Below are 23,311 nucleotides of genomic sequence, written 5' to 3'. Positions count from 1 at the left end.
CAAGGGGGTTTGAGAAGCAGCAGAGGAATCAAGGAAATGCAACTGAGATTCTCCAAATTAAACTTGAATTTGTTGCTTTAGTCTATCTCGTGTATTTGATGCTCATGATCAGTAGTAGGACCAAGAAGTTTATTCTCCCAGACATTCAATATGTTCAGTTCCCTACTACAGTAGTGTGTCCTGTCCCTGTTGTCATCCATCCCCCAACTCCCACACAGTTTGTTCCTTTCCGGGACTACATGGACCAGTCAGGGAACCAGGTCCTGAGCATGGCCCGGCTGGCCAAAGACGTGCTGGCTGAGATCCCCGAGCAGCTTCTGGGCTTCATGAAGACCAGAGGCATCGAGCCCCGGCCTGCTCTCTCCTCATCAGAGCTGCCCAAGCTCCACATGCACATTTGATACCTATCACTGTAGTGGGACAGCACCTCTCAACACTCTAACTGGGTCTATACACATTTGTTGTGCACATACACACACACACTTGACATCTCTCTCATCTCTCCAAACCCTATGCTATCTCATTGCAAGTCGATGGCCCCTCTCCCTAACTCTACAGCACACATACAGTACATACACACATAGAATGAGTCTATGTGTACATTGTGTATTTGAACACATAGGGGTGGGTAGATATAGCACCCAATGCAATACCCACAAGCACAGTGACTTCTGAAGAGAAGGAATAAATATAACGTACTATGCCATGATGTGACACAATACAAAGTTCACATGCATATGCAGAAGGGGGAGTTACAGACTGTGAAAGTTACTGATGTAGAATATACATATCTAAGAAACTGAGAAACAAAAAGACTATTAGATTTTCACTTTCAGCTTCTGGAGTGTGTATATATATATATATACAGTATATGCAAAGCAGCTTAGCCATCAACTGAAGATAAAACACATAAACAACTTGATATATTGCTTTCAGCCCATACCTCCAAACCCACACCCACTTACATGAGGTTACTCTTTTAATACACATCAAATCTGCTTGAATTACTGTATCCTATCCACTGGAATGACAGGAATAAATGCTCTCATGTAACAAACAATATGTTTTATTTATGTTGACTTTCTACTTCATGCAGATGTTGGATCTTAATTTGATCACTCTTTTGTCACAGAAAATGTTCCTGCATATCAGGACATTCAAATGAGCCTTGTGATTCAGTTATGTTCACTGAAAACCCGCAGTTCTCTTTTTCGCCATGTGGGGGTAGTCAAATCATTCTGACAATAGCCAGCTATCAAAATCATCATCCCTCACTCACTCAAAAGCTAAAAGCACCAGACAGAATATGAATAAATGTCCTACTGCTACTGTAGGCCTATAGGTCCTTTTACCGCAACATTCAAATGTATCCATACACATCAACAACCATCATCTTATATAGCTTAATAACACAACATAGATATTGCTCTCCACTATGACACAAGTGTATCCAAAATGTGGCCGTACGTTAGGCTAGCTTACTGTAGCCTATCAAAAGTAATTTCACACACAGGCCTATAAAAACAGCTGTAAAGACAAGATGAAATTGAGAATAGTGAGGTAACCTACGGAACGGAGCGCAACGGTACTTGAAAGTGACCGACTGATTTTAAAACCAAAAAGACACAAAAAACAGCCCATGATTTTTCTTTATGTATAGTATATATATGACTCACCACCTGGATTTGGCTCCTATGTAGCAGAAGTTGAATTTCAGTTTTTTATGTTGGATAAAAATAGAGACTCGGAGCTACAAAATGGAATATCATACACGGCATTTGAGGAACAATGGGAAATTAATTCTGCTTTGAAAGTTGATAAACTTGTAAACTCACTCTTGAGAAAATGGCATTTTAGTGTTTTGTGAGAGAGCTCTTCTTTGTCTACACCCATTCAGCATCGTTCACACGCTCTTAAACTTTAGCTCCACTCATCTCCTTGAGTTCAGAGTGCACAATTGATGCTCTGGCCAATAATTTGTTAACCTCTGGATAACATGAAAACAACCAAGCCAGCTCTGATGGCAATAATTTTATTATGCTTTTTTGCAGATGTTTACTGACACCGGCCATATTCAACGGGTGTTGTACACTTTAGCTTAAGACATGTAGCTAGCTACCTAGGTAAACAATTAAGCTAGGTAAACAACATGTAAGATCACACACATCATGTCACGTCACCTAACGTCAGCTAGGGAGCCAGCCAGCTAACGCTAGCTAACAGTACACTTTAGCTTGAAATGAAACCACTTTCTGTCAGAATTAGAAATGTGTAATATCTGAAAATGTAGCTAGCTGGACTATCTTACCCGTATACATCATCATGCATGATGGACGCGTCTCCCTGTCACGGATCCATACCACAAATGCCCTTAGTTTGAAGATGTAATCCGGAAATAGGTGTTTTCTCGTCTCTAGCTATCATACTCTAATTCCACTGATTTCAAAACTCGATCCTCCAGAAAGTGGAGAGCAAAAAAGCCATGTTCGACAGGATTACCAACACAGACTGACCAGCTCAAATAGACAAAGCCTTCTACATGGCAGACCAATCCGAACTCATCTCTCGGCATATCAAGCCCAGTCATTATCTCAGCCAATCATGGCTAGTGGGAAGGTTGCTGTCTTTTTATGTGGCTTATCCAACAAGGCTTGTAATTTAACCATTTTATTTGTATTTACAGATGGCATACAAGTTTGTTATTAAGGCACATGAAAGTTCACATGTTCAAGAAGGCATTTCTGCCAAAAACGCATTTTGATAAAAAAAAATGTTTTACGTTCAAACAGCTCTCCTGTGAAGTCGTGACTTGCGACATACGCCGAGTTTCCTGAATCGGGTCACATATTATCGAAAAGAGGGTTATGAATCAACTGTCAAAATTATGTTCAATTGTAGTCTGGGGTGGTCTAGCAGTCAGGGCTGTGCAAATAGAGACCAAACATGTCGCTGTGGGTTCGATTCTGGCCCACTCCCTTCTGGCAAATAACAAACATTAAAACAGGTTAATATGCCCCACCAACATTAAACAACTATACAGAGTGCCCTTAAAGTGTTGAAATAAGTAAATAAAATCAATGATGAGAGAATAGTCAAATTAACTGATAACTGACATGGTGGTGTAGCAGGAAGAACTGAATGCCATGAACCAAGAGGTTGTGAGTTCAAATCCCAGGTGTGTACATGTTTGATAATAATTACTGTATAAACGAACATGCACAATATAATCAGGTATGTCCAATACAGTGCCTTCACAATACAGTGCCTTTGGCTTTTTCCACATTTGTTGTGTTGCAAAGTGGGATTTAATTGTCATTTTCTGTCAATGAACTACATAAAATACTATAATGTCAAAGTGGAAAAACAATATAACACTATATCTTGATTTAATACATCTTGGAATCACCTTTGTCAGTGATTACAGCTGTAAGTCTTTTGGGGGTAAATCTCTAAGAGCTTTCCACACCTGGATTGTGCAACATTTGCCCATTATTCTTTTCAAAATTCTTCAAGCTCTGTCAAGTTGGTTGTTGATCATTGCTAGACAACCATTTTCAGTTCTTGCCATGCATTTTCAGGCAAGTAAAAACTGTAACTCGGCCACTCAGGAACATTCACTGTCTTTTTGGTAAGCAACTCCAGTGTAGATTTGGCCTTGAGTTTTAGGTTACTGTCCTGCTGAAAGGTAAATTCATCTCCCAGTGTCTGGTGGAAAGCAGACTGAACCAGGTTATCCTGTAGGATTTTGCCTGTGCTTAGCTCCATTACATTTAACTTTTTTTTTATCCTGAAAAACTCCCCAGTCCTTAACGATTCAAATCATACCCATAACACGATGCAGCCACCACTATGCTTGAAAGTATGGAGAGTGGTACTCAGTAATGTGTTGTATTGGATTTGCCCCAAATTGCCTTGCCATCCTTTTTGCAGTATTATGTTAGTTGCTTGTTGCAAACAGGATGCATGTTTAGGAATATTTGCATTCTGTACAGGCTTCCTTCTTTTCAATTAGGTTAGTATTGTGGAGTAACTACAATGTTGTTGACCCATCCTCAGTTTTTTCCTATCAGTCATTAAACTCTGTGTCTGTTTTAAAGTCACCATTGGCCTCATGGTGAAATCCCTGAGTGATTTCCTTCCTCTCTGGCAACTGTGTTAGGAAGGACGCCTGTATCTTTGTAGTGACTGGGTGTATTGATACACCATCCAAAGTTTAATTAATAACTTCTCCATGATTAAAGGCATATTCAATATCTGCTTTTTGTATTCATCTAGCAATAAGCCCTTTGAGAGGCATTGGAAAACCTCCCTGGTCTTTGTGTTTGAAATTCACTGCTCGACCGAGAGACCTTACAATAATCTGTATGTGTGGGGTACAGAAATGAGGTAGCCATTAAAAATCATGTTAAATACATAGAGTTCATGCAATTTATTATATTTTACTCCTGAACTGATTTAGGCTTCCCATAACAAAGGGGTTGAATACTTATTGATTCAAGGCATTTCAGCTTTACATTTTTTATTAATTTGTAAACATTTCGAAAAACATAATTCCACTTTAACATTATGGGGTATTGTGTGTAGACCAGTGACAAAACATCTCAATATAATACATTTTAAATTCAGGCTGTAACACAACAAGATTTGAAAAATTCAAGGTATGTGAATACTTTCTGAAGGCATTGTATGCAAGCTAACCTTGCCAACAGACAAAAAGAGCTTTGAATGGATCAGTGGTTCACCAATCAGGGCCTTGATGGGCTTGGGACCATCAGGCGACGTCCTGACAACAGATACACAGAAATGTTCTTGCAACGTTCCCATGAAACATGTCTTGAACATTAATACCTTATATTCTGAGAACATGGCAACCATGTTCTGTGTATGTTTGGTGGGACGTTGATAGAATATTCTCCTACCCCACAGAAAACTGGACACATGAATGTTCTTGCAACGTTCCCATGAAACACGTCTAGAACATTCACATCCTAAGTTCTGAGAACATGTTAACAACGTTCCAAGTTCTATTTGACATTAAGGGAATGGTCTCTTGGAAACATTACGTTTGTTGTTAGCTGGGTCAATCCCTGATTGACTTGATTTTAGATACACCTTTCAAATATGGACAGTCCAGGGATATTTTATCCCGATCTTGATGAGAAATGACTGTACCAGATGCTTTTATTTTAAAGACAGTTGTATTTAATGGATAACATAAATAGAAAACAACTAAAATAATAATTGGCTAAACCAACATTAGTTTTTATTCATACAAAGTGTCTGGTAAATTGCCACAGTAAATTTGCCGTGGTAAACAAGGAAATATGTTATTTATATTGTACTGAATTCTTGTCAAATAGATAAATCGCCCTTAGTCTTCAAAAAGGACTACATTGTTCCAATGATAATACCAATCAGAGGGGAAAATATCTTGAAAGACTTTGGTTTCGTTGAGCTGCGACACTTTTCTTTGATGTGTAAATGATCAGACTATTCATTTTACTTCTTGAAAACATTGAAATAAATGCAATAAACTTGTGGGCCTAATGTAGGCTATAGACTATCTAAATGAATTGACACATTTTCGATCCAATGGTGGAACTCCAAGGACAAACTTACAAGTCCTCTGACGGTTTTAATTTCCACCACAAAATCTCTGACCTGAATCTCAGCACATAGTTTATTTTCAATTTCTTTGTTTGTTTTCTCTTTCAATGGTAGAATCAGACAACATAGCATTAATTGTTGCTTGCTAGGTCTACACGTTCGATTAATTCATTTAGCCAACTGTACCTTGTACTATTTATAATCCAGTTTTATGTTCGACGTGCGCTCACAATCTAATTGTTATATTCGAATTATTTATTCTTTCTTTAAAGGAATTTTTTCAGGAGTGTGGCAGTCCCACTCCATTTGTAATTGTGTAGCTTTTATTGAAGAGATGAACAGGGTCTGAAAAGGGGACGATATTAGAAGGCATATCCGCGGAAAGTAGGGGTGATGACGGTACTGCAGCTTCCCCTGATAAAAAATATATAAAACAAATCAATATTAAAATTTTTTTTACAAATAAAATAGCAAAATCACCAAATTAGTGAACTAGGCCTTTATTATTACTCCTGTATGAGCTGAGGAAAATACTCACCAGCAGAGAGGAGAAAAAAATCTCCCTAATGGAAAATAAATATACCCCCGACAAAGATGTACATTTATTATAATTCACATAAGAATTCACACCGGATGCACGGTTACCTGCACATAGTCTACATAGGCTACTTGAACCACTGCATGACCAAAAGTATGTGGACACCTGCTCGTCGAACATCTCATTCCAAAATCATGGCCATTAATATAGAGTTGGTCCTCCCTTTGCTGCTATAACAGCCTCCACTCTTCCGGGAAGGAATTCCACTAGATGTTTGAGCATTGCTGCGGGGACTTGCTTCCATTCAGCCCCAAGAGCATTAGTGAGGTTGGGCACTGATGTTGGGCGATTAGACCTGACTCACAGTCGGCGTTCCAATTCATCCCAAAAGTGTTCGATCGGGTTGAGGTCAGGTCTCTGTGCAGGCCAGTCAAGTTCTTCCAAACCGATCTCTACAAACAATTTCTGTATGGACCTCGCTTTGTGCACGGGGGCACTGTCATGCTGAAACAGGAAAGGGCCTTCCCCAAACTTTTGCCACAAAGTTGGAAGCACGGAATCGTCTAGAATGTCATTGTATGCTGTAGCGTTAAGATTCCTTTCACTGGAACTAAGGGGCCTAGCCCGAACCATGACAAACAGCCCCAGACCATTATTCCTCCTCCACCAAACTTTACAGTTGGCACTATACATTCGGTCAGGTAGCGTTCTCCTGGCATCTGCCAAACCCAGATTCGTCCGTCGGACTGCCAGATGGTGAAGCGTGACTCATCACTCCAGAGAATGTGTTTCCACTGCTCCTGAGTCAAATAGTGACGAGCTTTACACCACTCCAGCCTATGCTTGGCATTGCGTATGGTAATCTTAGGCTTGTATGCGACTGCTCGGCCATGGAAACCCATTTCATGACGCTCCCGACAAACAGTTATTGAGCTGACGTGGCTTCCAGAGGCAGTTTGGAACTTGGTAGTGAGTGTTGCAACCGAGGACAGAAGCGATATTTTTTACACGCTATGCGCTTCAGCACTCAGTGGTCCCATTCTGTGAGCTTGTGTGGCCTACCACTTTGTGGCTGAACCGTTGTTGCTCCTTAACATTTCCACTTCACAATAACAGTTGACCGGGGCAGCTCTAACAGGAGGCCATTCTACTGACAGTGTTTGAATATGGAGATTGCATGGCTGTGTGCTCGATTTCATACACCTGTCATCAACGGGTGTGGCTAAAATAACCAAATCCACTAAGTCCACATACTTTTTTATTTATAGTGTACAATGTAGGTACGGTACTACATTGTATACAAACACAGCTTCCAGCTGCCCCCTGGTGGCAATTCTAAATATTTCTTAAACTATTCAAATCATCCTGTTTAAGGATTATTTTCCTCCTAGGATGAAATGGGTCAAATTAAGATCAGACATCTGTATGCTTTGACTTTTATTTGCTTTGCTGAAACTAAATGACAAAAACAGAGTCATATTATACAAACCACATTCAAAAACATGAGCTCAGACAGTTGACTGTCAGTGGGGAGTTGAACGAAGAGGTTATCCTTGACAAACTTGACATTCAGTGTTTTGTTGTTTGTTTTGTTGTTGATTGATCTGATGCAGGAAGCAGGTCCTGTGTTGTGAACCAGGAGAGTGTCGACAGGGCAGGTATGGGGCCCAGGTCACATCCCGCTCTCTATCATACCCATCCTGCCCAGCATGGGCTGAGGCTGGGCGCACATTACTCCCTGCTGGAACACAAATGCCAGTCTCAGTGCCCCCCTGCAGAGATAGAGGGAGACAGGGGGTGGAGGGGAGGGAGGTTGAGGAGTGGGACAGTAGTGGTCCTGTGTTTTTTTTGTGTGGTTGTCAGAAAAGAAAGGAGAAAGAGAGAGGGAGATGAGATTTATTGGATTTGTTGCTAATTGTGTTATTATAATTCAGTGGAGAACTCAGGCTAGAACTAGGAATTAGAACCCTGTTGCTACCTGAAGCTCCAGGCTTAGTTCTGATCATCGGAATAGAATCCTATTCTATTTCTATGGTTCTGATTTGATTTCTATGGTTTTGATTCTGACTCACGTTCTATCAGAGCTGACATCACAGCATTACAATGTCAATAATCCCCTGGTTGTGACATCATTAAAAAGTGTCTTGAAAAACATCGCAGGATACTGGAATCCCCATATGCCAAATGACAGCTCTCAAAATGTTCATTAAAATGAATACGGCAAAGCACTTTTTACACCAGTATGTGTTGACCACAGCATTTGACGTTGCCAATTTTGAGTTAACACTGTAGATCCTACTATTAATTGTATTTGCACAGTATCAGATGGAATGGAAACCGAATGAATCACTAAAATGCAGCAATAATTCAATAATTAATTCAACTGACTCCTTTGTAGAGTGGCTTAGAGGTACCACCTAGTGGTCACTGATAGTTTAAGGCACTTCTGAGAGAGTCTAATCATATTCATTTGTTAGGTGCTTATACTTGTCCTATTGTGTACTTGTGAATAGGAAAGGTATCTTTTTGCATATTCCAACTCCCCCTGAAACACCCGCAGAGAGTGCAGTCACAGTATAAGGATATTACAGATCAACATGCTTCCCTGGTAGATATGTGTTCAGTTGATATTTCTGCTGTACTGTGAGGTGAGGTTGACTCTGGCCCAAACTATACTGGTTAAGATGGGGACTGGTGTGTGGCCTTTACAATCCCTCACTTTGCAAAGCCATGTCTGTCCGTGTGGCTAGGGATGTATTTGTGTGCCACAGTTAGTTGTGCGTCTCTGTAGGCCCCATTTGGTTAGACCTTGTCTTGTACAGTGACAAGAGTTAGCATGCTGGGACTTATATTATACAATACTTGTTTTTTGGTGTTTGGTTATAATGTTTCGTTGATTACGATTCGTCGCCGTCCACTAAAGCTATGTCGAAAACTATATATCTCCATCAGCGCAATATGCATTTAACTTGTGTTACTTAACATTTTCCTTTTCAGCAACATATTTCCCCCCAAACCGAGAATGCTAAATGTTTTGTACCATGGGATTTAGTTAGTGTTTAGAACAACATATGTGAATAGATAAATTCATGTAAATGGTATCTCAATGAAGATGTATAATGCAACTGATAGGATTTGAATGTCCATCCATTGTAATATGAACATCAACTGAAGAGCTTGTTACAGTAATATGCTAGAATTTGGAGGTTTACTTTTTCTATGAGGTTGTCCTCTTATTTTGATGTGTCATGATTGCAAACGATACATATAGTAATCAGTTATTGTTCCTGTCAAATAGATTATGCATTTGTCAATGTCCGGTTCTGTTATTATCCAATGTACAGTATTTCAACCAAGGACAGCCAACTAATTTGAATAACTTTAGTTTGACATATTGGATATTCATCATTTTGATTGTATTTTAGCAGTTATTACATGTTTATAGGCTACAGAAGGTGGGAGAAAACTCCAAACGTATTTGTAGAGATTGTGCAGTGAGTGTTAACTGTCGGGTGATTTTAAATGAGGAGAGAGCCCTTAGTAATGCAAAATGCAAAATGAATGCTTATAAAAGGAATCTTTTTTCCCCACATATTATGTCTATGAATTGACGGTTTGGTTCTTGTGTTGAGATTCACACTGTCAGCCAATGTCTTGAAACCCATTCCAGTGGTTTTTGGCTTCACCTACGATAAAGCCGTGATTCAATCCGATCGCGGGTTATAGGCATTGCGGTTTTAAAAGGCAATGTTCCTGTGTTCACAAAGATCCCATTCACAGTAAACGCTGCATACGTCGACTCAATGGAGAATTGCCTTTAAGGTCTGCGATGCCCATCACCCTCGATTGACTTGAATCCCAGCCTAACTCAGCATTATGTGAACGCATCAGGTTACATTAAAGCACTTCAAACAAAGTCCCAGAGTGTGTGGGTTTATTTGTGTTCAGTATTTCTAAAGACCTGTACTTTCAGTTTACAGGACCGTTCATGGTGTCTTCCTTAGCTTCTACATACTCTTGATCTAGGGATCTTGGTGCCATCTTGTGGTAGTGAAAATGCACTGGCAAAGTATCAACTTTCCACAATAAAGTAGAATGTGCACATACATAACACATTTGTTTTAACATACAGAACACATTTTGAAAATGCCTGAACATCAGGTCCTGAAGATCCATCAAGGTCGATGATGTAGAAGGAGGGGATGGTGGGTCTATGTGAAGAAGTAGAGCTTGTGAATAGATAGTGGCCAAAGCTGTCATCAAGGCAAAGGGTGGCTACTTTGAAGAATCTAAAATATAATTTGATTTGTTTAACACTTTTTTGGTTACTACATGATTCCATATGTGTTGTTTCATAGTTTTGATGTCTTCACTATTATTCTACAATGTAGAAAATAGTAAAAATAAAGAAAAACCCTGGAATGAGGTGTGTCCAAACTTTTGACTGGTACTGTATACACCTATACCCGGTAAGGCTTGTCATGTATGACGCTTTGTAAGCTGTGTGACCAACATTTTGTGTATTGTCTGTGAGTGTATTGTGCAGGTGCGCAACTTTCACTGGGGGGTCATGGTGGTTTTACACAATACCCTGGTATTGTGTATGTATTGTTGTGTGTTTCACTCACAGGTCTCTTGATGTCAGCCTGAGCTCTCTCCAGGGCTTTACGTAGGCGCTCCTCTTGCTGCATCTTCTGCACACGGCCCTTCTCCTGCCTTAGCCTGCAAATACAAACACATGGAGAGCCGTACCAGCCATAGTCCTATAGCTAACTCCACTCTGACGACTTAATTAGAAAAACTATAGTACTGTATGCCAACCACTGTCGATTATACAGTTACAGCATAGTGGGCCAATTACTGTAGTACACACATGCAAATGTACCCTGATATTTTAGCTAAACAATAATATATGCCATTTAACAGACGCTTTCATCCAAAGTGAGTTACAGTCATGCGTGCATACATTTTACGTATGGGTGGCCCCGGGAATCTAAACTACTGTTTTGGCATTGCAAACACCATGCTCTATCATCTAAGCTACAGAGGACCACTGACTGAATGTACTGTTGACCCACCTGAGTTTCTTCTCCTTCTTCTTGACCCTCTTGGCCATGAGCTAGCGGCCCCTGGGAACCAGCTCCACGTTCTCCAGCGGGCCTCGATGTCGGTCATCATCTGCAGCGTGGTCAGGTTGGCCTCACTCTTCCCGTTACAGCTCCTGTATCCCTCCACCACCTTCCTGCCCAGGGCCTCCAATATCCCATCCTGCACATAGGGTTAATGGGTGTCCGTCAGTACAAGAGCCATGTGAGGCTGAGTGAGTTCAATTTTCACTGCCTCACACTCCCACTGTACCTCATTGTCCTAGATTAGGACTGTATGATGACTTTGTCCCTGTAGTGTTCACTTTGTGTAGTGTATGTGTGTGTACATACTGTATGAATGCAAGCAGTTGTGTGTGCTGTCTGTCTGTGAACAGTTCACGTTTCCCAGCCCTGTCCTTCTCTCTCTGGATAGCATGGGTAATGATGTCAATCTGTTGGGTCAGCTGCTCGGTCTCCTGCTCCCTGGATACAAACACAGTAAGTTTCAAATTTGACAGATTTTAAGTGCTTTGCATTCATGCATTCTTCACAGTATGTTCTCTCAGGTGTTCTTGGAAGATTAAGAATGGGAGAATGCAGAACACAACAACATATTTTTCTACACAGGTCATTTGAATACAGGTAGTTCAATCATTATTGGCACTATGTCGCCGTCTGATGCAGCCTCTTCTCCTCCTTGGTGGCCATCTTGGACAGCTTCTGAATCACCTCCCTCTTCACGGCCAGGGAGTACTGGGGAATACACCATGAGTAGAGGTCAGTGACCACAGGAAGGAAAGAGAGGAGAGACTTGGCGTTGAAAACAGAAACCGACAGAAACCAACAGGTCAAAATAAGAATGGAGACCGAGAGTGTTAATTGTTGTGTTGTATAGCAATGGGAAGATACAACGAGGAAAGGTAACATTAAAGAGATAGCTGCAATTGCACTGAGGAACTGCAAGTGTTCTTCTTGCTGTGTTATTCTAATAAATGTAATCAGTTAAAGAGCTCTGTCTCTCCCTTGAGGCAAACAGACTCCTGAGCAAAGGAAGTATTTCTCGGTTTGTAGGGTCTGGAGAATGAGTAATCTCAGGAAATGGAAGTGAATGCGGCTCTGGGACTTACGAGGGTGAAATGTGACGCCAGGGGACCTATTAGACACGCAGCTCGAGACCTGGGGATTGATGTCTTTTAAGTAAGCTACTGCCTCAAGGTGTTTTCATATTCATTTACCTATTTACTTTCTTTGAAACGGTTAGGACTGGAGAACAACAAGCATATCCTGATGTAATTATGCCCTTTTTAAAAAAGATTTTTATGAGGCTGTGGAAAGAAATAAGGGGAACATCTGGCGAAAATGTGCGTTTTTACAGAGACTCAAACAAACCGGGTTTTGTCAGAGCTTGGGTAATAGTTCAGACAAGCTTAGCTCAGGGAAACTTTGGGCAAATATAAATGGAGCCTTCAAGCAAAAAGGAGACGCACACGAAGCTGAACCAAGCCATGTGCTGCGTTACCAATAACAACAATCGCACCTTTCTGTTTTTCCACTTACCTCATCCTCAAACTGCTTTGCTTATAAAACAGCTTTTGTTGTTTTTATTAACTCTAAAGCTTAGAAGCTTTGTGGATTGAAGGGTTAGAAAATATGTATTCCGGGGCCTCCCGAGTGGCGCAGTGGTCTAAGGCACTACAGACCTGGTGTCACTATAGACCTGGGTTCGATCCCAGGCTTTGTTTGAGCCAGCCACGACTGGGAGACCCATGAGACAGTGCACAATTGACCCAGCATTGTCTGTGTTAGGGGAGGGTTTGGCTGGCAGGGATGTCCTTGTGTCACAACTTCCACCGAAGGTGGTTCCTCTCCCTGTTTGGGTGGCGGCGGTCGTCGTCGCCGGTCTATTAGCTGCCACAGATCCTTTTTTCCTTTTCGTTTGGTCATGTCTGTTTTGATTGTTCACCTGTGTCTTATTTAGGTTGTTTTAGTTTGGGTATTTATTCTCGCCCTACCCACTCTGTTTCGTGCGGGTTTGTTGGCGTTTCTCTGTCTGTTATTTTGGGTGACGTTAGTTTGTTCATTTTATTTCATTCAGGTGTTTTCACTAGTATTTTGTCCTAGTGGATTTAAGGACTTGTTTTGTTCGGTACCTGTATGTTTTTGGATGAACTTTATTAAATACGCTTTTCTACGTATTTACTCCTCTCCTGCGCCTGACTTCCACACCCACCACTTGTAGAGAGAACTGACACCTTGTCCCATCGTGCTCGCCTCCTGTGGTGGGCCGGGCATATGCACACTGACCTCAACACATTGGTGCGGCTGGCTTCCAGGTTAAGAGAGCAGTGTGTTAAGAAGCAGTGTGGCTTGTCAGGGTCGTGTTTCGGAGGACGCATGGCTCTTGACCTTCACCTCTCCCGAGTCAGTACGGGAGTTGCAGCGATGGGACAAGTCTGTAACTACCAATTGGATATCATGAAAAAGGGGTTAAGAAAATATATATTCCAGTGGTGAAAACAATAATGCTATGTTAACTTCTGTTAGTGCAACGCAAATAGTCTGGGTAGCCATTTAATTAGCTGTTCAGGAGTCTTATAGCTTGGGGGTAGAAGTTATTTAGGAGCCTCTTGGACCTAGACTTGGCACCCCGGTACCGCTTGCCGTGCGGTAGCAGAGAGAACAGTCTATGACTAGGGTGGTTGGAGTCTTTGACCATTTTTAGGGCCTTCCTCTGACACCATCTGGTATAGAGGTCCTGGATGGCAGGAAGCTTGGCCTCGGTGATGTACTGGGCCGTACGCACTACCCTCTATATTGCCTTGCTGTCGGAGTCCAAGTAGTTGACATACCAGGCAGTGATGCAACCCATCAGGATGCTCTCGATGATGCAGCTGTAAAACCTTTTGAGGATCTGAGGACCCATGACAAATCTTTTCAGTCCCCTGAGGGGGAATAGGTTTTGTCGTGCCCTCTTCACGATTGTCTTGGTGTGTTTGGACCAGCAACGGAACAACTTGATTAGTGTAGTGCTAGCTAGCTACATAGCTGTCTTTGTATCTAAGATAATTGTGTAGTTTAGAGTAATTATCGAGGTTAGCTAGCCAGCTGCGCCGCGACGCCGTTGTCCAGACTCCAGACTTAGTCAACACACCTAGTCATCATCAAACCCACTGCTAGCCAGCCAACCTTTACTGACTAGCAGCACTGTAGAAACGAATACATTACAACGGAACGATTTGACTAGTGCAGTGTTGGTTGACTTTGTCATAGTTTGATAATTGTGTAGTTTGGAGTAATTATCGAGGTTAGCTAGCCAGCTATTTTGGTCCCCCGCTACAAAAATAGGTTACCTAGCCAGCTACACATTCAAACAAAGTCAACAACGCAGCCACTGCTAGCTAGCCTACTTCACCAGCCAGCAGTACTGTATCATCTTCGTCATTTTAGTCAATAAAATTTTTGCAACGTAAGCTTAACTTTCTGAACATTCGAGAAGTGTAGTCCACTTGTCATTCCAATCTCCTTTGCATTAGCGTAGCCTCTTCTGTAGCCTGTCAACTATGTGTCTGTCTATCCCTGTTCTCTCCCCTCTGCACAGGCCACACAAACGCTTCACACCGCGTGGCCGCTGCCACTCTAACCTGGTGGTCCCAGCGCGCACGACCCACGTGGAGTTCCAGGTCTCCGGCAGCCTCTGGAACTGTCGGTCTGCGGCCAACAAGGCAGAGTTCATCTCAGCCTATGCTACCCTCCAGCACCTCGACTTCTTGGCACTGACGGAAACATGGATTACCACAGATAACACTGCTACTCCTACTGCTCTCTCCTCGTCTGCCCACATGTTCTCGCATACCCCGAGAGCATCTGGCCAGCGGGGTGGTGGCACTGGAATCCTCATCTCTCCCAAGTGGACATTCTCTCTTTCTCCCCTGACCCATCTGTCTATCTCCTCATTTGAATTCCATGCTGTCACAGTTACCAGCCCTTTCAAGCTTAACATCCTTATCATTTATCGCCCTCCAGGTTCCCTTGGAGAGTTCATCAATGAGCTTGACGTCTTGGTAAGTTCCTTTCCTGAGGATGGCTCACCTCTCACAGTTCTGGGTGACTTTAACCTCCCCACGTCTACCTTTGACTCATTCCTCTCTGCCTCCTTCTTTCCACTCCTCTCCTCTTTTGACCTCACCCTCTCACCTTCCCCCCCTACTCACAAGGCAGGCAATACGCTTGACCTCATCTTTACTAGATGCTGTTCGTCCACTAATCTCATTGCAACTCCCCTCCAAGTCTCCGACCACTACCTTGTATCCTTTTGCCTCTCGCTCTCATCCAACACTTCTCACTCTGCCCCTACTCGGATGGTTTGCGCCGTCCCAACCTTCGCTCTCTCTCTCCCGCTACTCTCTCCTCTTCCATCCTATCATCTCTTCCCTCTGCTCAAACCTTCTCCAACCTATCCCCTGATTCTGCCTCCTCAACCCTCCTCTCCTCCCTTTCTGCATCCTTTGATTCTCTATGTCCCCTATCCTCCAGGCCGGCTCGGTCCTCCCCTCCTGCTCCGTGGCTCGACGACTCACTGCGAGCTCACAGAACAGGGCTCCGGGCAGCCAAGCGGAAATGGAGGAAAACTCACCTCCCTGCGGACCTGGCGTCCTTTCACTCCCCCCTCTCTACATTTTCCTCTTCTGTCTCTGCTGCTAAAGCCACTTTCTACCACTCTAAATTCCAAGCATCTGCCTCTAACCCTAGGATGCTCTTTGCCACCTTCTCATCCCTCCTGAATTCTCCTCCCCGTCCCCTCCCCCCCTCCCTCTCTGCGGATGACTTCGTCAACCATTTTGAAAAGAAGGTTGACGACATCTGATCCTCGTTTGCTAAGTCAAACGACACCGCTGGTCCTGCTCACACTGCCCTACCCTGTGCTTTGACCTCTTTCTCCCCTCTCTCTCCAGATGAAATCTCGCGTCTTGTGATGGCCGGCCGCCCAACAACCTGCCCGCTTGACCCTATCCCCTCCTCTCTTCTCCAGACCATTTCCGGAGACCTTCTCCCTTACCTCACTTCGCTCATCAACTCATCCTTGACCGCTGGCTACGTCCCTTCCGTCTTCAAGAGAGCGAGAGTTGCACCCCTTCTGAAAAAACCTACACTCGATCCCTCCGAAGTCAACAACTACAGACCAGTATCCCTTCTTTCTTTTCTCTCCAAAACTCTTGAACGTGCCGTCCTTGGACAGCTCTCCTGCTATCTCTCTCAGAATGACCTTCTTGATCCAAATCAGTCAGGTTTCAAGACTGGTCACTCAACTGAGACTGCTCTTCTCTGTGTCACGGAGGCTTTCCGCACTGCTAAAGCTAACTCTCTCTCCTCTGCTCTCATCCTCCTAGACCTATCTGCTGCCTTTGATACAGTGAACCATCAGATCCTCCTCTCCACCCTCTCCGAGTTGGGCATCTCCGGCGCGGCCCACGCTTGGATTGCGTCCTACCTGACAGGTCGCTCCTACCAGGTGGCGTGGCGAGAATCTGTCTCCGCACCACGTGCTCTCACTACTGGTGTCCCCCAGGGCTCTGTTCTAGGCCCTCTCCTATTCTCGCTATACACCAAGTCACTTGGCTCTGTCATATCCTCACATGGTCTCTCCTATCATTGCTATGCAGACGACACACAATTAATCTTCTCCTTTCCCCCTTCTGATAACCAGGTGGCGAATCGCATCTCTGCATGTCTGGCAGACATATCTGTGTGGATGACGGATCACCACCTCAAGCTGAACCTCGGCAAGACGGAGCTTCTCTTCCTCCCGGGGAAGGACTGCCCGTTCCATGATCTCGCCATCACGGTTGACAACTCCATTGTGTCCTCCTCCCAGAGTGCTAAGAACCTTGGCGTGACCCTGGACAACACCCTGTCGTTCTCTACTAACATCAAGGTGGTGACCCGATCCTGTAGGTTCATGCTCTACAACATTCACAGAGTACGACCCTGCCTCACACAGGAAGCGGCGCAGGTCCTAATCCAGGCACTTGTCATCTCCCGTCTGGATTACTGCAACTCGCTGTTGGCTGGGCTCCCTGCCTGTGCCATTAAACCCCTACAACTCATCCAGAACGCCGCAGCCTGTCTGGTGTTCAACCTTCCCAAGTTCTCTCACGTCACCCCGCTCCTCCGCTCTCTCCACTGGCTTCCTGTTGAAGCTCGCATCCGCTACAAGACCATGGTGCTTGCCTACGGAGCTGTGAGGGGAACGGCACATCCGTACCTTCAGGCTCTGATCAGGCCCTACACACAAACAAGGGCACTGCGTTCATCCACCTCTGGCCTGCTCGCCTCCCTACCTCTGAGGAAGCACAGTTCCCGCTCAGCCCAGTCAAAACTGTTCGCTGCTCTGGCACCCCAATGGTGGAACAAGCTCCCTCACGACGCCAGGACAGCGGAGTCAATCACCACCTTCCGGAGACACCTGAAACCCCACCTCTTTAAGGAATACCTAGGATAGAATAAAGTAATCCTTCTAACCCCCCCCTTAAAAAATTTAGATGCACTATTGTAAAGTGGTTGTTCCACTGGATATCATAAGGTGAATCCACCAATTTGTAAGTCGCTCTGGATAAGAGCGTCTGCTAAATGACTTAAATGTAAATGTTGGTGATGTGGACGCCAAGGAACTTGAAGATCTCAACCTGCTCTACTACATCCCCGTTGATGAGAATGGGGGCGTGCTCGGTCCTCCTTTTCCTGTAGTCCACAATCATCTCCTTTGTCTTGATCACGCTGATGGAGAGGTTGTTGTCCTGGCACCACATGGCCAGGTCTCTGACCTCCTCCCTACAGGCTGCCTCATCATTGTTGGTGATCAGGCCTACCACTGTTGTGTCATCGGCAAACTTAATGATGGTGTTGGAGTTGTGCCTGGCCGTGCAGTTATGAGTCAACAGGGAGTACAGGAGGGCACTGAGCACGCACCCCTGAGGGGCCCCCGTTCTGAGGATCAGCGTGGCAGATGTGTTGTTACCTACTCTTACCACCTGGGTGCAGCCGTCAGGAAGTCCAGGATCCAAGTAACAGAGGGAGGTGTTTACTCCCAGGGTCCTTAGTTTAGTGATGAGCTTTGAGGGCACTATGGTGTTGATCGCTGAGCTGTGGTCAATGAATGGCATTCTCACATTGGTGTTCCTTTTGTCCAGGTGTGAAAGGGCAGTGTGGAGTGCAATAGAGATCTGTTGGTGCGGTATAAAAATTGGAGTGGGTCAAGGGTTTCTGGGATAATGGTGTTGATGTGAGCCATGACCAGCCTTTCAAAGCATTTCATGGCTACAGACGTGAGTGCTACGGCTCGGTAGCCATTTAGGCAGGTTACCTTAGTGTTCTTGGGCACAGGGACTATGGTGGTCTGCTTGAAACATGTTGGTATTACAGACTCAGACAGGGAGAGTTTGAAAATATCAGTGAAGACACTTCCCAGTTGGTCAGCGCATGCTCGGAGTACACATCCTGGTAATCCATCTGTCCCTGCGGCCTTGTGAATGTTAACCTGTTTGAAGGTCTTACTCACAGCTGCGGAGAGCGTGATCACACAGTCGTCCGGAACAGCTGATGCTCTCATGCATGTTTCAGTGTTACTTGCCTCGAAGCGAGCATAGAAGTTATTTAGCTCATCTGGTAGGCTTGTGTCACTGGGCAGCTCTTGGCTGTGCTTCCCTTTGTAGTCTGTAATAGCTTGCAGGCCTTGTCACATCTGACGAGCATTGGAGCCGGTGTAGTACGATTCGATCTTAGTCCTGTATTGATGCTTTGCCTGTTTGATAGTTTGTCGGAGGGCATAGCGGGATTTCTTATAAGCTTCCGGGTTAGAGTGCCGCTCCTTGAAAGCGGCAGCTCTACCCTTTAGCTCAGTGCGAATGTTGCTTGTAATCCATGGCTTCTGGTTGGGCTATGTACGTACAGTTACTGTGGGGACGACGTCCATGATGCACTTATTGATAAAGCCAGTGACTGATGTGGTGTACTCCTCAATGCCATCGGAAAAATCCCGGAACATATTTCAGTCTGTGCTAGCAAAACAGTCCTGTAGTTTAGCATCTGCTTCATCTGACCACTTTTTTATAGACCGAGTCACTGGTGCTTCCTGCTTTAATTTTTGCTTGTAAGCAGGAATCAGGAGGATATAATTATGATCAGATTTGCCAAAAGGAGAGTGAGCGTGAGCTTAAAATGCTGTCTCTGTGTGTGGAGTAAAGGTGGTCTAGAATTTGTTTCCCTCTGGTTGCACATTTAACATGCTGATAGAAATTAGGTAAAACTTTTCCCTGCATTAAAGTCCCCAGCCACTAGGAGCGCCGCTATGGATGACCGTTTTCCTGTTTGCTTATGGCGATATACAGCTCATTGAGTGGGGATTTAGTGCCAGCATCGGTCTGTGGTGGTATGTAGACAGCTATGAAAAATACAGATGAAAACTCTCTAGGTAGATAGTGTGGTCTACAGCTTATCATGAGATACTCAGGCGAGCAAAACCTTGAGACTTCCTTAGATATCGTGCACCCGCTGTTGTTTACATAAATGCACAGGCCCCCACCCCGTGTCTTACCAAAGGCTGCTGTTCTGTTCTGCCGATAGAGTGTATAACCCGCCAGCTGTATGTTCTTAATGTCGTCGTTCAGCCACGACTCATAGACAAACATTGGCAGTAGAATAGCCTTACTGAAGGGCATAGTGACTTTCAACGTGGCACCGTCACGTTGCCACCTTTCCAACAAGTCAGTTCATCAAATTTCTGCCCTGCTAGAGCTGCCCCAGTCAACTCTAAGTGCTTACTTTTGGTCATGTAGTGTATGTGGACACCTGCTCGTCAAACATCTCATTTCAAAATAATGGGCATTAATATGGAGTTTGTCCCCCCTTTTCTGATATAACGGCCTCCATTCTTTTTGGAAGGCTTTTCACTATATGCTGGAACATTGCTGCAGGCACTTGCTTCCATTCAGCCACAAGAACATTAGTGAGGTCGGGCACTGATGTTGGGCGATTAGGCCTGGCTCGCAGTCTGCGTTCCAATTCATCCCAAAGGTGTTTGATGGGCTTGAGGTCAGGGCTTTATGCAGGCCAGTCAAGGTCTTTCACACCGATCTCAACAAAACATTTCTGTATGGACCTCGCTTTGTGCACAGGGGCATTGTCATGCAGAAACAGGAAAGGGCCTTCCCCAAAAGTTGCCACAAAGTTGGAAGCACAGAACCGTCTAGAATGTCATTGTATGCTGTAACATTAAGATTTCCCTTCACTGGAACTAAGGGGCCTAGCTAGAAGTATAAAAAACAGCCCCAGACCATTATTCCTCCTCCACCAAACTTTACAGTTGGCACTATGCATTCAGGCAGGTTGCGTTCTCCTGGCATCAGCAAAACCCAGATTTGTCCGTCGGACTGCCAGATGATGAAGCGTGATTCATCACTCCAGGGAACGCGTTTCCACTGCTACAGAATCCAATGGTGGCGAGTTTTACACCACTCCAGCTGACACTTGGCATTGAGAATGGTGTTTTTAGGCTTGTGTGCGGCTGCTCGGCCATGGAAACTCAATTCATGACACTCCCGACGAACAGTTATTGTGCTGACGTTGCTTCCAGAGGCAGTTTGGAACTCGGTAGTGAGTGTTGCAACCGAGGACAGACGATCTTTACTCGCTACGTGCTTTAGCACTCGGCAGTCTCGTTCTGTGAGCTTGTGTGGCCTACCACCTTGTGTGGCCTACCACCACACTTACAGTTGACCGGGGCAGCTCTCAGAAATCTGACGAACTGACTTGTTGGAAAGATGGCATCCTATGACGGTGCCAAGTTGAAGGTCACTGAGCTCTTCAGTAAGGCCATTCTACTAACAATGTTTGTCTATGGTGATTGCATGTCTGTGCGCTTGATTCTATACAACTGTCAGCAACGGGTGTGGCTAAAATAAGCAAATCCACTAATGTACACATACTCTTGTCTTGGAAAACAGCAGTGGCTAAGTACTGTACTGCTGGTCTTGGAAAACAACAGAGCAAACATCATTTCATAATTCGTCAATTGTCATATTCAGAGCAGACATAATTTCATTATTCGTCACATGTCATATTCAATAACTTGTAAAGTTATTAACTTATCCTCAATGTCTCTGGGGCAAATCCTAGCTTCCACTTCCAAGTGGAATTTTCACTTAGTCAAGCATTAATGTCCATGGGACAATCAGTGAAAATGTGAAGTTAGGATTCACCTCTCTGAGGCTACAGTAAAAAAGCCCCAGAGAAGCATCCTTTGCATCATTTAGCAGGCGCTCTTATCCAGAGTGCCTTAAAAGAGCAATTAGGGCTAAGGGCACATCAGCATAATTTGTACCTAGTTGGCTCAGGGATTTGATCCAGCGACCGTTCAGTTACTGCCCCAACACTCTTAACCCGCTAGGCTACCTGCCGCTCATAGTGGTCATGGAAGGTCTGATGGCCACTCACCCTGGATTGAATCTTTCCTCCATGTTGGATCATTTTTAAGGGAGAACACAGCCTTTCTGCTGGAGGTGGGGTACACCTCATCCTGCCACTGCCTCAGCTCCTGCCTCAGGTTAGCCTGTTTGGCTTGTATCCTCCCAGGACTGTAGATGCACTTCTCATGGACCTTCAGTGCTTGAACTTGCCAGGAAAACCAAATGCAAATAATTTATTGCAAACAATAGCTTACCTTACCTTGTGAAGTCATTGTTGTATGTACTCTCCCATAAAGAATATTAGCTTTTTGAAAAAAATAACTATTTAGAAAATGGCTTATCTGTAGGCTATTGATTATGACACATTTTTTATTACGGATTTGGCAATCACCGTGACATAGCAGGATCGTCACAATTGATCAAGATGTAGGGCTACGTGAGCTAACCCGACAGCAACCGTGTCACGTCCTGACCAGCAGAGGGCGTTTTGCTTAGTCTTGGTCAGGATGTGGCAGGGGGTTTGTGTTTGTTAAATGTTGGGTTGATGATTGGGACTTCCAATTGAAGGCAGGTGTGTATAGTTGCCTTTGATTGGAAGTCCTATATAGGTGTGTGTGTTTGTCTTTGGGGTTGTGGGGAATTGTTTTTGCACTGCATTTTAGATAGCATGCAAGACTGGTGTAAATCGTGAGTACCGGTCATTGTTTTGTTTTCCCTGTGGATGCTTTTTTTCATTTATCAATTAAAAGAATGAGTGTCCACACTTCCGCTGCGCTCTCCTGTCTGACATTTTCACCGAAGAGTACGACTTATTTTGTGACAAACCGATAGACAGCAATGAGCATGCCGGGTAGTGTACAATGAATAGGTAGTCTACAATGAATAGGTTGGATATTGGATACTTGTTGAATGAGAATTAGGCCTGAAGGCAGTGACACCATGTTGAACGTTAGGCTATAGTTCAATAAATAATGGTTGGCAGTATGGTTTTATACTTTCTATTTTTCCTATGATAATGTATTTGAATATTCACTCAAGCCATCCCTGGTGTGAAATATTTCCCCCCAGTTTTGTGTTGCGGTTGCCCACAAAATCTAATTTTGGGTTGCCTTCCTCATTTCAATTGTAGTTCTGAATTCTCTAATGCTGAATTCCTATGCCTCGAGCCTATACGCATTGACATTCTTATCCTATCCAGCTGTTGCTGTTGCAAATGGTATCTGAATATTATATGTAGTACATTTTATTAATGTATTTGTTTATGTACTGTAGCCTAGGCGTAACTACAGATCCTGGTTCGATTCCAGGCTGTATCACGACCGGCCATGACTGGGAGTCCCATAGGGCGGCGCACAATTGGCCCAGCGTCGTCTGAGTTAGGGTTTGGCCGGGGTAGGCCGTCATTATAAATAAGAATTTGTTCTTAACTGACTTGCCTGGTTAAATAAAAATATTATAGCTGGTGGTGGGGAGATGGATGGTTTTCGAAAGTGAGAGAACATGGGTGAGTTGACATAAATGCATCCCAAGATTGACTCCCATTGGTTGAGAGAGAGGAAGGTGATAATTATGACAATGAAGCCATCGGTTGAACAGCAAGCATGAGGAATGTGCATTAT

General features: G+C 44.0%; 1 protein-coding gene across 1 annotated transcript in view; it reads left to right on the top strand.

The window, feature by feature from the left end:
- Window positions 1–10,052, top strand: part of LOC106566979 (copine-9-like) — a 126,905-nt gene extending 116,853 nt beyond the window's left edge. Inside the window, exon 20 of the mRNA XM_014135691.3 lies at window positions 219–10,052. Coding sequence (XP_013991166.1) covers window positions 219–401 — 183 coding nt within the window. The 3' untranslated portion in view covers window positions 402–10,052. The remainder of the gene's footprint in view (window positions 1–218) is intronic.
- Window positions 10,053–23,311: the final 13,259 nt, after the last annotated feature.

The sequence above is a fragment of the Salmo salar genome, chromosome 13, assembly GCF_965601325.2.
Source record: "Salmo salar chromosome 13, fSalSal1, whole genome shotgun sequence".
In the NCBI taxonomy this organism is placed as follows: Eukaryota; Metazoa; Chordata; class Actinopteri; order Salmoniformes; family Salmonidae; genus Salmo; species Salmo salar.
The sequence above is the reverse complement of the archived record's forward strand: the minus strand, read 5'-3'. Positions and strand labels throughout refer to the sequence as shown.